This window comes from Mya arenaria, chromosome 10 (assembly GCF_026914265.1).
Source record: "Mya arenaria isolate MELC-2E11 chromosome 10, ASM2691426v1".
NCBI classification, from domain to species: Eukaryota; Metazoa; Mollusca; class Bivalvia; order Myida; family Myidae; genus Mya; species Mya arenaria.
This window is the reverse complement of record NC_069131.1, coordinates 10,370,474-10,385,499: the sequence shown is the minus strand read 5'-3', so window position 1 is coordinate 10,385,499 and position 15,026 is coordinate 10,370,474. Positions and strand designations below refer to the sequence as shown.

Genomic DNA, 15,026 nt, shown 5'->3' with positions numbered 1-15,026 from the left:
ATACAAATAAAATCAACGATTTCGATGATCGGTGGTCTAAACTTATTAGAAGATTAGATTATTTACTAATTATGTAAAGCATAATAATTGGCATAATAAAACCATGATCAAAAGTAGTTTTCAACTCATTTTAGAACATGATTTTTTTTCCCAAGAAAGGACTTGACCCGTCATTTTCTCGAAGTTCCTGCCTTGTCTTAAACCTCCACCTCGCAGCGACTGATAAATAGGGACTGTAATATTAGTCGATGATCTATTGGGTTGTACCTGGGTTGCACCGCGTCGCGTGCGATGTTTCTTTCGCAATTGATACGATCCCACAGATCAAGCAACTCACATAGTATGTCTTTTATTTTATACATAGAAAATAGTTTTGAATATAAAGATAACATTAAACAATATTTTGTCTTTAAGTCCCCCCCATTTAATTTCGACGACAAGCGTCCTGTTTCTCTCGCGTAGTATTACCGACGTAGACTTCCGCATGTACATTTGGCTACTGTGAAATACTATATGTCATATTATATGTAATGTATATGCATACATATTATTGAATAAAAATCCAAAACACAAAACGTATACGTTATAAAAAACTGAAAAAAACGTAAAATTGCTATTACATGTACTTGATAGATATACATGTTCATGCTAATCTTAATATGCAAGAAATGATTGCACAATAGCCTTTTTTCTTGCATATTAAGATTAGCATACACATGTATATCTATCAAGTACATGTAATAGCAATTTTACGATTGTGTTAATTGTGTTTATTATTACAAACTTGTTCATGTACATAGAGATCAGCAACAATTAAAACATGTTTAAAACAGGCAAAACCTCTGCAATAAAACACAAAATAAAATATGGATAGGATTGCCTTCGTATCGATACGTATCACTTCTGTTCCGTATCGCGATATATCAGTTTATCGATTGTATCGCAAATTCTTAGTCAAGTGCCATAACTCTGCACTCAGTGTAGTTACACACAAAATCCTAACTACACAACTTAACATGTTGCCTAAGAATCCTGTAAAGAATTATTACTCTGGCTAATAATCAAACTGTTGGCTATACGCCCGACACAATATATTGTGATGGACTGACGGAAGTAAAGACGAACTGACAGACGTACGATAGCAAAATGTATATCCTCTTTGTAAGAGTAGGGACATAAACAGCCAAAAGATGTATATTGACACACATTATTTACAATTGTTGCATTCTTGTGATTATATTTCTGCAAATATATCTTATATAAAAATAGCATGTTGAGCGTATTGATCAATATGTCTGATCAATGAAGGACACTTGACTATAAAAACGTTGATATGTTATCATCAGGGCTGCAGAAAAACAACAGCATTAGAGCCGCAAGCGAATAACAACCCCGTCTGTTTTTTTGGTTATTGCTAGTGGTAACGTATGTACTAAATTTCACGTAAATATGTTTTGCGGGTTTGCAGAAACAGCAGAGGTTAGGTATTATGCACGGGAACTTAGCTATGCCAAATAACAATACCTCGACATTTCTTTTTTGACACTAAACAAGCTTAAAACGTTTCATAACTATAATGTTCATGTTTATCAAAAATATTTTTAAACAACCTTAAAACGGTTTGGAGTAAATCCAACTTGTTTTAAAATAATTTAAACTAAAATAATATTTTCTTAACTGTTGTTTTCATATATGTTAAATTGAACGGTTTTAAATATAAGGCCAAATATAAAGGCTACGATAAAACTACAACCTTTGTCTTCGCGAAGCTGAAGAGCAAAATATTTCTAATGCAAAAACAAAAATTGCTGTAATGTAAGTAATCGTTACTTAATTCGATTCCGAGCTATCAGCTCACTCTAGCCGATGACAGGGTAATTTGAACACAATGTTATCAAGTCAGCTACAGCAATATGTAACACTTATACTGCAGATGCTTCCGTGCTGTGCTTTCTTTTAGGAGTCTCTATGCAAAGCGAAGGTCCGGCACGTTTTTGACACGTCGCCATAGAAGACATAATCCTGTTTGTCCATCGTATCTTTACGGACCATCTCCAGGCAAACGAAGTCAATGTTCCCTCTCGGAATATACAAAAAGATGTCAATCTTTCTCGGTATCTAAATGAAATAAAATACCGTGGAATCATTATCGTTGTTTACCATGTATCGACATTCATACTCACTTCAGTTTAGATATACTGACATTTACTACACCATTACTAGGCAAAGACATATTTTGTTGGAATAAGCTGATTGGAGGGGAAGCACATCTTCAAGGCTCTACATTAACGTACACGGCTTTAAATCAGAAAAATTTCCCAGGCAGTTTTCGTTTTTACAACCATAATCTGTACGCATCAAATTGACAATGAGCTTTCTTTGTAGCTCTTTCATGTACAACCAATCAGAGACATATGTTTTTCTATTATGATACACGTGATATAGCTGATATGGCCATTCATTGCCTTAAGCATTAATGGTTTCAAGAGTGCTCTAGTCGTGTAGATGCCTGCCTCTGGTCTCTCAAAAAGGACACAGAACTGGTTTCAGTCAGGAAAAAGAAGCCAGAGTGATTTTGTCACTTTGGTCACAATAGAACTACAATTAAAAAGTATAAACTAAATAGTTTTGTTGAGCCAGTATTGTTTTTGCAAGGGTCAATATCTACAGTGAAACTCAAAAGAGTTGTGAAAACTGCATACTATATACATGTTGTGGCCATTTACTAATGAACATACCTGTCGTAATCATGTACTTGTAAACGAAGTACAAAATATCATATCTAATACGAGTTTGATATTAAAATCAAACAATTAAACAGTTTCACGTTAACAACTTCAACTGCTCCTTAGCCGAGATGTTTAAGGAAACATGTTTTGCAAGTTTAAGCCAAGATGTTCCGAAAAGAAGAAGCATTATCAAATTACCTCTGTCCATCTCAAGTAACGAGCAATATCCGCAAGGGAGGAGTCTTCACCGTCGCTGCCCAAAATAAAAGGATTTGAGCAAAAGTCTTCTCCATTCATCATCAGAATATCGCTGTTTTTGTTCTGAAGCAGAAGCAGACTAGGTAAGACCTTACAGTTTGAAAATGTTACCACCGATTTTACTACATGCTTCATTCTTGAAGCAATATTCATTCTTGAAAATAGACCCTTCGACAGCACACACTACATCCAAAATAGGATGACAATAATTTTGATTTGACCGAGCAATGGACCACAACAAATAGACACATTAGACAAAAAGAATGTCCAATATTTTATATCAAGAGATTCTTATGAAGCAATCTAATCATTCCAAAATAAATTGATCGGATCTAAAATGAAAACGTCAATACCATTCGAGATTCTTACATTTTTCCCCCCAAAAACCCCACAACACTCTAGCCGTAAAGAAATTGTTATAGTTAAGTAATAATAATTAATGCGGATATTTAAATTTTATAACCATGCACCGAATATCGAATGTATCTACTTATATATCGAGGGTTCAAAGGTAAAAGGTGCCAACAGGTAAAAGGTGCCAATATCAATTTTGGTCAAATGAGACATTTAGTGGGTTTTTTTCAAACATAAAAAGTACCTTTTATATGTAGTTAAATTTTCAGGTTTAAGTTCATTCCTTATATGGGCAAAATTGATAGCATTCGTGGAGCGTACTACTTTCAGAGAAAATGTGTTCAGGTAAAAGGGCCCAAGTGCTGTTGGTACAATTATGCCAACAACATGTTAGATGTTCACAGTGGAAAAATGTGCTAAATTTAGTTAGCATCTGTTACCAATGAAATGAGGGTTTATTCATTCAACAATTAAGGTGCTACAATCAGTTATCTCCTTTTCCCAAGAACTTTTCTGGCTAATTGTTTATCATATGAGTAAAGCTGGGGTTAATTACTAGAAATTGTATGATAATTATCATTTAAATTGTCTGCTTGTTTATGAATCTCTAGTGTTTTTTTACACATATTGTGTCGGGATGCTTTATTTTCAAAAGTGAATGAATATTTTTTCGGAATGGTAAGTTAATAATTATTTTAAAAATCTATTATCATTAACTTTATCATACAACCAAAACGAGCGTTTTAGTAGGCTCGCGTTTTACAATCGCATTTACAATGTGTTAGAATTGAGTTCTTGTTTGGTATTTAATACAAATGCAAATATAGGCTAATCATTTTATCAAATAATTTCAAAAATCGTTGTACTATAGTGCTGAAATTGTCCTTTACTTGTATTGGTCGTTGATAAATTTAATGTTTTGTTACCATCTTCCTCTAGTCGATCGTAATAATAATTTAGCAGTAAGACTTATAGGTTTATAGGTATACTTCTGTTCTATAATTATTTGATTTCAACTTTTTATTATTCTTACATGATTCGTTGTCATACATTTTGGTCTCAATATAATACATTTTATGCTGTCTTAAAACCATGTTCTTAATTGCGCACGTCTCTAAACAATATTAAAAATCAAATCAATTAGTTTTACTTGTGTAAGTGAAAGAGAACGAGTAGTCTGACTGGCCGGTCAGTACTGAAGAGGGGGTTAACACCTATGACATAAATCATCAAAAACAGAAATGCTCTTCAATTCCATATTTTTTATATTTCAAGTTTATTCAGTAAACTCATGTCATACATGCATGACAAAATGAGTATACGTGAGTTACACATAAAGAGGCTTTGAATAATGAACTTTAACCATAATATAATAATAAACACCATGGCATAAAGAGGAGTACATTATATTCTTAAGTTAACTTTTTAATGATACATTTCATAAATTTACACAACTTTGAAATCATAATACATTCTGGGTTTAATTTCAAAACACGTTTAAATGACAATATAGTCGGGGTCTTAAAATTAAAGTTATCAATTAAACGTCGTCTTTCGTTAATAAAATAACTACAATGTATATTATGCAATAAACATATTGTAATACTCGTAACTTGACTGTTTTATGCATTAAACATATCGTGATATGAATGTTCGTGAAAGAGAGGAACGTATCTCATTAATGATGATAACGATATCATAACAGAACTTATTGATTATGAAACAAACTACACAACAATGATTGAGAAATCATTAACATCCATCGATCTTTACTCTAGAAGAAATTGATCAATTATGAGGCTTTCTATGCAAATTCGATTAAAGGGTGTTTCAAAATCAATGAACAAGACGAAACGCAGGCAGGGGTTGAGTAAGAAGCTAACAAAGATATAAACGAGGTTGCAGAAGATTGTTTTGATGATCTTGATAATTAGCGAAATGGATCTATAAATTTGTGACTGAGAGCAGTGTAGTTTAAATGACACATTGGATTACACGATTTTAATTGAGGAACATAATAGTTTTGACCGGAACGAGCGGTTTTGTTTCTCAACGGAATCTAGCTGTGCAAATATAAGTGATTCCCGTCTCACATTAAATATTTTTGAAAAAGTTCCGAGGATGAAGTCATTTGGACTGTAAGCGAGCCATACGAGCAGTAGAGTTGAAACAGAGATGGAGATGTGAACATTGCGACTGGATTGTAAGAAAACGAGGACGTGTCTCATTGTGACGAAGTAAGTGCATTTCAAAAGGCTGTGAAACTCAACGAAAAAACTGTTCGGATACCATACAAAACGGCTGGACAAGTTACTTGCAAGCAATATGCTAACGAGAAAGCAAATTCAAGCCGATGGAAATTGTTAACTAATAAATAACATTTCTGTATAATTTGTGTACATCATTATCACTGTATGATTGTTATTCACCTTTTCAATATTTAACAAAAGATAAAAGACAGGCGTCATGTTTGATGACTAGTACATTGACCGTTAAGCCCATTATCTGATATTTACTGATATCTACTTATCAATATCTAAGTTAATATGCATACAATGTAAAACTAGACACTACAAATTAAAATCTAAAATAGTAAAGTGTTAAAGTGTACCTCATTTAATATTGTGTTTGAACGTCTAAATAAAGGGATCACATGAATATATTAGTTGGTATTTTATCTAAAGATGAATATCTTTGGATAAGTTCTATAGTAATGAAGTTTCCCTCGTAGTGGTTAAAGGGTTTAACTGAATTTGGCCCCTTTTGCTTCGAGAAATACTCGAATTCGATGAAATATATAGCGGCAGATGTTGCTTTCTGCACATGGCACCTTCTATTGCATAAACTTTGTTTAACTTTATGCTTTGTCTTCTAACGTTCACAACGTGACAATCAATGGTCATTCTAGTCAGAATAAGCAAAAGTAGACCATATAATTTACGGAAAAATAAGGGAATTCAGTTGTTGTTGTTCTTTTGTTTGTTTTGTTTTTCCTACAGGTAAACATACGATATTTTTTAAAATACTATTTTGTTTTAATAATGAATCACACACTCCAACGGATCCAATGCATTTTATTAAGGCATAATAACCATTCTGTAAAAAAGTTGTACTAAAAATATTGATGAAATGTACCGGTATGATTATATAACCCATGGACTGTAAGCGTATAATTAAATAAAATAATTCTCCTTTTGATTGCTCTTACCTTGATAATGCGAAAAGACGACATCACACGGAGTCGGTTTTCAAACTTGTCAAGTTCATCTTTATACACAGATACCAACTGACCTATAAATGCTATGTATTTTTTAGAGTGCTGAAATACGAAAAAATATATGTAAATATAGTTGCAAGAATTTAAGAACACGGCGATTGAGAAACAACTTGTAATAATTACGCCTGTATAATCAAAAGAAATGTCATTGAAAATGTAATCTCGACAGTAAGCCTAAGCCCTTTTTTAGTCTTGTGAAATTAGAATTATAATGCAGTGAAAATAGACTACGGTATTTCCACTTAACTGGACAAATACATATCTAAGTCAGAGTTATAACTTGGCCGTTTTATATATAAGGGTTATAACGCAGGCAACTAAGATTCATTTAAAAATCTGAAATGGTTTTAAGTAATTGCAAAGTTAAACTAGACGCAAAACGGCGACCTGTAGAGCCCGTCGGAAGAGCCTCTGACACAAACATAGCGCTTTTCCATGAAATGTTTACACAGCATAACATGAAGTTAAACAATGTATGGCACATACAACACTATGCCTCATCATATACAGTTAAGGGACACATTTATTTTGGGCACTATATTTGCTTTTTAACAATACCTGTCAAAGAGACAGCGAGCTCGACTATTCGGTACTCAGTGTAAGGATTGAAAAGTTTTGGCCAAACATGCATGGATCACTGTTAGATTAGATTTCAATGCAATACATGATGTGCTGAGATATTAACATAAATGTTGTTACATGCAAAATTCTAAACAAAATTTCTAAGTCTAAAAATAAAAGGCCATTATTTGCGAAATATAGTTATCTAACTTGGTTATTCAAGTAGGTTGGTTGGTTGAATATCATTGTATTAAGTCTAATCGCAATACATCAAGTAGTTGCTGAGATATTATAGGGTTGGGAGCGTGTGTAAAGTTTCAATGCTATACATGATGTATTCGCTTTAGGTATTGACTTAAAAGTGGTTATATGCAAAACATTAACCAGAATGTCGAATAAAAATGGGGCCATTTTTTAAATTTAATGCAAACCTGAGTTATCTTACTTGGTTATTTAAGTAGGTTGATTGGTTGAGTAACATTGTATAAAGTCTCAGTGCAATACATCAAGTAGTTGCTGAGATATTAACCTATGTGTGCTTACATACAAAACCTCAACCAGAATTTCATAGTCAAATAAAAAAGGCTTATTATTTGCTTAAATTCAAATAAGTGTTATCTAACTTCATTAATTTAGTAGGTAAGATGGTTGGAAATACATATCCAAAGTGTCAATGCAATAAATGATGTATTTAGTGAGATAATGACCAAGGTGTGAAGCTGACACCGACGCCAGGCTGAGTAGTGTAGCTCTTCTTATTCTTTGCTAAAAATGCAAGAAATGATCGAACTCATTCGTAGGGAACAATAAACAATGTTCGGTGAACAGTTGGGCTCTAAGTTAGTAGGGACGCCAATGTCAAGTTATAGTACTCTGGTGCAAGATGGAATATACGCTTTGGATATATTTCACACGAAACAAGCAAGCTCATGTGATAATATTAATAAGCAACATATATCATTCAGATATCAATATTTAAATCAGACTACACAGGAGTGGCGAAAACTCCACACGCCGTATGGACACATAAATTGTAAACGATTTCTTTGAAATGTGCCATAACTGCGCCAAACAATTTTGGGTTAATACCAAAGTCGAGCCTGACATGTGTTTTATAGTGTAAAACCAGGAATATCAAAAAGTATTCAAATCCATTAAATTTCGCAAAGGAAATCGTCCAGAAACGAACATAATTATGCTCTTCTTATCCGTCAGAAATGGTTAGTTCGTAAACAAAGTCAAATTTGACCTTTATCTTATTGTGATTAACATTAGTACCAGAAAGCCATTAAATCTATCGACACTGTCATAAGCTATTGTTCAAACAGCGCTGTATTTCGCAAATTGAATGGGGGACAAAACTGCGTCAAATTAAGTGATTTGTAACCAAAGTTGAACATGACTTATATTTCATAGTGTTAAACAAGTTTCCCAAAAATCATTCAAAACCGTCAATACTTTCATGAGTCCTTTGCTAAGTTGAAAATGGGATATAGTGTCTGATAACAACAGTCGAACCTTTATTTTATGGTGTTAAGCAGTGTAACATACATCAACTATCAATCCTTTCACCAGTTACATCCTCACAAAACGGACGGACCCACATACTGCCCAGCTCCCACCTTTATACCCACAAAACTTGTGCAGGTGTTAATAAAAATAGTGACTGAGAAGAGTTATAACCGTGATAGTCATAATCATATGTAATATTCTAACATGCACACTCTTTGTAAACAATACAATAGGTTATTTACAAACCTGAGCTTGATTTATCCGTTGTCTGATATCCATCACTTCATTCTTCACTTTGTTCTTGATTTCGTGAGATAATTCAACGATTTCCCTCAGTTTTTGCCCGGTGCAGCAAATCTAAAGAAGAAAATATATTACATGTACAATGTAATTAAATGAAATTTAGAAATCACAATTATAAATAAACTTGCAAAGCACAGGGTTAAGATAAAGAATGTTCAAAATAATATTTAAGGTATTAGCCATGCAAAACAATTCGATAAACATCGAATAACATCGACAAATATGCCACTTTCTACTTTTAGTAACGGAAGGTATTTTCTCGCTATGATTATAATGTCATTGGAATATCCAAGATGGCGGAGCGAGACATCCCCTGTCATTTTAATAAACAGTATTTACCAAAAAAGTCAACAAACGTGATAAGAAAGTTTTAATAGAACGTAGTTATACGAATACATTTAATTGCGATGTCAGGTATTGTTTGAAAAACAAGTGTAATGCCGAAAGGCACATAAATCTGCCACAAGACGGGGACAAAAGTTGGTGTAGAATTGGAAGGGGAATCGTTGAAGTTTTTTTTTTAACTTGAACAATTGAAATAATTGCTGTGATTTTCGACTCGCTGCAGAAGGGATATAGAGGCTATTTATACGTCAGGTGTCAACATCATGACCGTCTTGCCATCAACCATGTTTCGTATGGAAAAACGCAAATCTAGTTTAAGTGGAATGACATGCTTTGCTGCAAATACAAAACGTGTTACATGTAGGTGTTTAAGTCTTTTAAGTGTATTCAGTTGTTGCTAAAATTTCATTTATGTTAACAAATTATGTATGAAAAAAATAAAATTATCAATGTCCAAATTATTCATGTAATAATAAATGGGCTTTAAGCGAAATGCAGGACATTGTACACCGCACAGTATTTTTCCTGAAGTAGAATTTCATTAAAATTTATATTTCAAATTGTGCCGAAAGTGGGGGTTTTATTCTTGTTTTGAAAGTATGATTTGTTAGAACTCATATTGACAAAATAATTTCTTCTTTTAGTGATGTGGCCAAACAGGAATCTGCAACAGTCATGAATACCATAAACAGAAATGTTGAGGACCTAAGAGTTGGTTTAATGCCAGATTAATCACCTCAAGAAGGTAGTAATTGAATTAAGCGCATGCATATTTTGTTTTATTAAGTATCTATTACATATTTGACGCGATAATGGAAAATCATAGTACTAATACATTACAATTGAAGCTATTGACAGTGCCATCAGGATCCCCCTCCTATGTCATATTTGACACAGAAGCAACTGATCTCAGTTTCTTTATATAATGTTCTTTAATCATCCCAACATTTCATTGTCAACGCCTTGTGTTTGACATAGATAGCATCTATATATTTCCATATTGTCTTTCATTTTTTCGTATATGCCCGTGTTCAACAACTGTTCAACAACTGTTATTTGGGAAGAATAAAAAAATCATATCATCAAAAGCCTTTATCCAATAAGTAATGAAAATCAAAAATTGCGTAATTATATTTCAGTATGCGGGAGACAAATGCCTATCATTACCCAACTGGCTGCTCTTGCACTGTCCTCTGGACAAAGATTCAACAACAACATCCGGCCGGAGATTCCCATCTCAGAGAATGCTCAGCAGGTGACAAGTATAAACATAGTCAGTTACAAGGAAATTATGGTGCATGATATACATGTGACCCAAACCTCGTAGAGATCAGCCTCCATATACCTTTAAACTGACTTAATAGGCATAAAAATGCATTTCTTGTTGCTTACAGTGGGAGGCGTTTTGATTTTCCTGTAATAATTTCAGTTTAAACTTATGTTCATCAGTGTGATTCTTTCAAACATAGAAGATGTGAAATGTTGAGTAACCCTTGTTTTAAAAGTTGTCAATGATCAAAATTGTTTCTCAGCAAAAGCAGCACACTACAATTTTTATTCTACATGTAACTAGTAAAGAACGTATTAAGATCAAGCAAAACTTATCAAGATTGGTTGCAATTGGCAGAAAATATAGCTGGGTCTGGGCTGAATGTTCAACATATAAAGAAAATATATGAACGCTCTGGTGAAGATGGATTTTAAGCACACTAACAATGAAAAACTCTGAAGGACAACCAAACATAACAAACTCTGGAAGTTGTTGTTCCTAAACTTGCACATTTCTTCTTCTTTTTTAAAAAAAGATGAAAATGTGTACAATTCATGTTCAAATATATACAGTTAATGCTAACAATAACATGATTACAACTGTTTAAGAAATAATTGCATGATATTTTCGTATTCAGTGTTCTCATATTAAAAAAAGACATGTCAAATACTAAATTAAGATGTTCAATTATTTCATTGAATTTCACGCCATATTGCTTGGCTGCTGTATTCTAAGCCGGTTATAGTATTTATTTCAACCTATGATAATTTTGAGTCCCTCAGTTTTATTTAAAAACTATAATCTGATTTAATTTATTGAGTAAAATGCATTATTTGGAAGAAAACACTTACTACTTATATTAAACTAAAATTTACACTATGTAACAGGACTTAAGTTGATTTAAAACTACATGTTAAACTATCATAAATTGTATTTTAAATTGTTCTGAAGACATAATAAAAACTAATTAAAATGATTTCACCAGCTGTTCTTATATTTAACTCTTTTTTATGAATTTAGTAAAATTGCTGTAAAACTTGAAACATCACAAAATGCTATTTTCCAAAGTGCGAAGATCAGTCAAAAGATTTATTCATCATTTTTTTCAACACATTTGTCATTGAAACATTTTTTCCTCTAGATTTATGTTTATTTTATAAGGAAATATTGTCTTTATGTCTCATTATCTGACTTTGATATATAATTAATTGAAATTAAGTGAAACAAGAGCTGTCACACAGACAGAGCGCTCGACTATTCCGCCGCTTTTCAATGTAAGGATTGAAAAGTTTTGGCGAAACATGCATGGCTTACTATTAGATTAGATTTCAATGCAATACATGATGTGCTGAGATATTAACATAAATGTGGTTACATGGAAAATTTTAACCAGAATTTTTAAGTCTTATAGTAAAGGTCCATTATTTGCAAAATACAGTTATCTAACTTGGTTATTCAATTACGCTGGGTGGTTGAATACCATTGTATAAAGTCTCAACACAATACATCAAGTAGTTGCTGAGATATTATCCTCTGTGTGCTAACATGCAAGACCTAAACAGAATTTCTAAGTCTCATAATAAAGGGGCAAACATTAAATAATATGAAAGATAGAGTTATCTTACTTGTTTAAAGAAGAAGGTCAAATGGTTGGGAGCTTGCGTGTAAAGTTTCAATGCAATACATGATGTATTCGCTGGGGTAGTGACTTTAAAGTGATTACATGTACATGCAAAACCTTAACCAGAATTGTCCAAAAAGGCCATTATTTGAATTAAATGCAAACTAGAGTTATTTACATTGGTTAATTTAGTAGGTTGGATGGTTGAGTACCATTGTATCAAGTCTCAATGCAATACCTCAAGTAGTTGCTGAGATATTAACCTATGCGTGCTTACACGCAAAACCTTAACAAGAATTTCAAAGCGAATAATAAAGGCCTATTATTTGCATACAATGCAAACTAGAGTTATCTAACCTTGGTTAATTAAGTAGGTTGGATTGTTGAGTACCATTGTATAAAGTCTCAATGCAATACCTCAAGTACTTGCTGAGATATTAACCTATGTGTGCTTGCATGTAAAACCTTAACCAAGGTGTGGCGCCAACGCCGACGTTTGGGTGAGTAGTATAGCTCTCCATATTCTTCGAATAGTCGAGCCAAAAATGTACTTGTTTATCTGTGTTGTTATGAAGTTTAGGGGGTGGACACAATAAAACACAAAAAACTTTTTAATTAATGGTGAAAAATCTTAAAAATTTGGATATAAATCTCATAGTGTAGCCTGATTTTAACTATATGTTGATGATTTTAGCTTTTTAAAAAAGTGTATATTACATTGCTAGTAAAGTTACTAACGCTATGAAAAATTAACAAGAAATAACTAATAAAACTATACAGGGCGCAGATGCAGCGATGTCTGTGCTCTGAAAAATATAATTGAATGAAGATTGTCCAAAAAATTACACATATTTGAATATTTATTGTGGTATAGTTTTAAAGGTCCCAATTAGCTATAAACTGAAAAAAAAATCATCTGGCTCATAATCAAATCTGACCTTAGTGTACCATCTTAATTACAGGAAGATCTGACACAGACTTGTTGACATCTATATTTATATTTAAAAGTTATAGCTCAGCCGATAAGAAGTTATGAACAACTGATAGTCTGTCTTCATTTTATGCTAATTCCTTTTCCTAAAATGGAAAAAATACGGTACCATATAATACACAAATGTTTGACTGATGATTGTAAAGTGTCAATGATTAATTGAAACAAGATAGTATAGCTGACAACAGGAGCTGTCGCAAAGACAGCGCGCTCGACTATTCAGCCACTTTTAAATTGAAGGGTTGCAAAGTTTTAGTGAAACATTCATGGGTCACAGTCAAATAAGATTACATGCAAAACTTTAAGCACAATTTCTAAGTCTAATAACAAAGAGCCATTATTTGAGAAAGTAGGTCCGTTTGTTGAGTAGCGTTATATAGTCTCAATTCAATTCATCCATTAGTTGCTGGGATAATTATATATGTGTACTCACATGCAAAACCTTTAATGTCTAGGTCGAATAATACAGGCCAATTATTTGCATAATATTAAAACTATGGTTTATATTTTTATAAATTAAGTAGGTTGGATAGTTTGAAAGACAACTATGTTCTATTTGAATTTGTCTTATATACCTAGAGATACACTCTTGGAATGTTTCAAACTAATTGTTTAAACATCTGCATGTTAACAAAGTAAGTGACGAATGCCCCAAACCAGTTCAATATATTTTGCAACAAGATATGTTTGTCAAATAATATTTCCTCCTGAGCGGCATAATGTCAGGAATATTTGGACGATTGAATCGTATGCATGAACCGAAATTCTAGCTGGTTTAACCTGACGAACTAAAAATCAATAGGAACATCTTCTGGTCTCGCAAATTACATCCACGTCAATTTTAAGAACCGCCCGTGCAGGCAGTGTCAAGTTCAAGATCATTTGACCTTGACATTTTAACAAGATCCTTTGCCTTTAAACACAAATCATGAGGGGGCATATAATGGTGACACACACAACCTACATGTAAAGTTTGAGGTTCATGAAATTATTGTCATGTCATCATTTGGACAAGCTATGTGTGGAGGCGTTTTGCAGTTAAAAGGTAGGGATATACAAGTCTTATTTATGTACTGAACACATTTGCAAAGTAATTTCAAAGTCTCTTCGTGCAAGTCACAGCCCTGACACATCATCTTTACTCAATATATGTGATATATGCAGATTAAACTCAAAGTTTTGGTTCTTGCACATCGCTTTATTTACCGAACACATGTGCCAATTTATATAAAAATGCCTTTGTGCATGGCAAAATTAAATTCTGGACATAGATACTATCTGTGTATATATATGCAGCATTCCATAATGATTAATTTCTTAGTGTGAACATGAATTTAAATGTAGGATCATGGGTCTAAACGCAATGCACCGCCTTTATGTATGAATAAATGTGCTAATTAATTTTAAAATATCTCCATGCATGGACAAGTTACAGCCCGGACACGACCAACTAGAATCAAAGTGAATATATGGATCATTCCATAATGATATAACACAAGGAGTGACCTTGAATTTTGAGGTAGGGTTGTGGGTCTTGCTGTCGACATGTTGTCGAGTAGCGAAGACATGTTCCATTTTTTTCCCAGTGAATAAGAAAGTTACAGACCCAACTCAACAAACTATTTATGCCTATGCATTAGAAGCTACTTTTGAAGTAGGGACGTGGGTCTTGCACGCGACACGTTGTCTTCGTGTACTGAACATGTGCTATTTTAAAAAATCATCCCCTGCATGATCATCCCAAGCCTAGACACGGCAAACCGGACGCACACACAGTGCGTTTTAAATATGCCCTCCTTTTATTG

General features: G+C 33.1%; 1 protein-coding gene across 5 annotated transcripts in view; it reads right to left on the bottom strand.

Annotated features, from left to right (window-relative positions):
• Positions 1–341: 341 nt before the first annotated feature.
• Positions 342–15,026, bottom strand: part of LOC128205885 (uncharacterized) — a 47,834-nt gene continuing 33,149 nt past the window's right edge. For all 5 annotated transcript variants that reach the window (XM_052907928.1, XM_052907927.1, XM_052907930.1 and 2 more), the window contains 4 exons: positions 8,938–9,048; positions 6,550–6,660; positions 2,928–3,050; positions 342–2,118 (listed from right to left, as the gene is read on the bottom strand). In XM_052907928.1, coding sequence (XP_052763888.1) covers positions 1,957–2,118; positions 2,928–3,050; positions 6,550–6,660; positions 8,938–9,048 — 507 coding nt within the window. In that variant the 3' untranslated portion in view covers positions 342–1,956. The remainder of the gene's footprint in view (positions 2,119–2,927; positions 3,051–6,549; positions 6,661–8,937; positions 9,049–15,026) is intronic.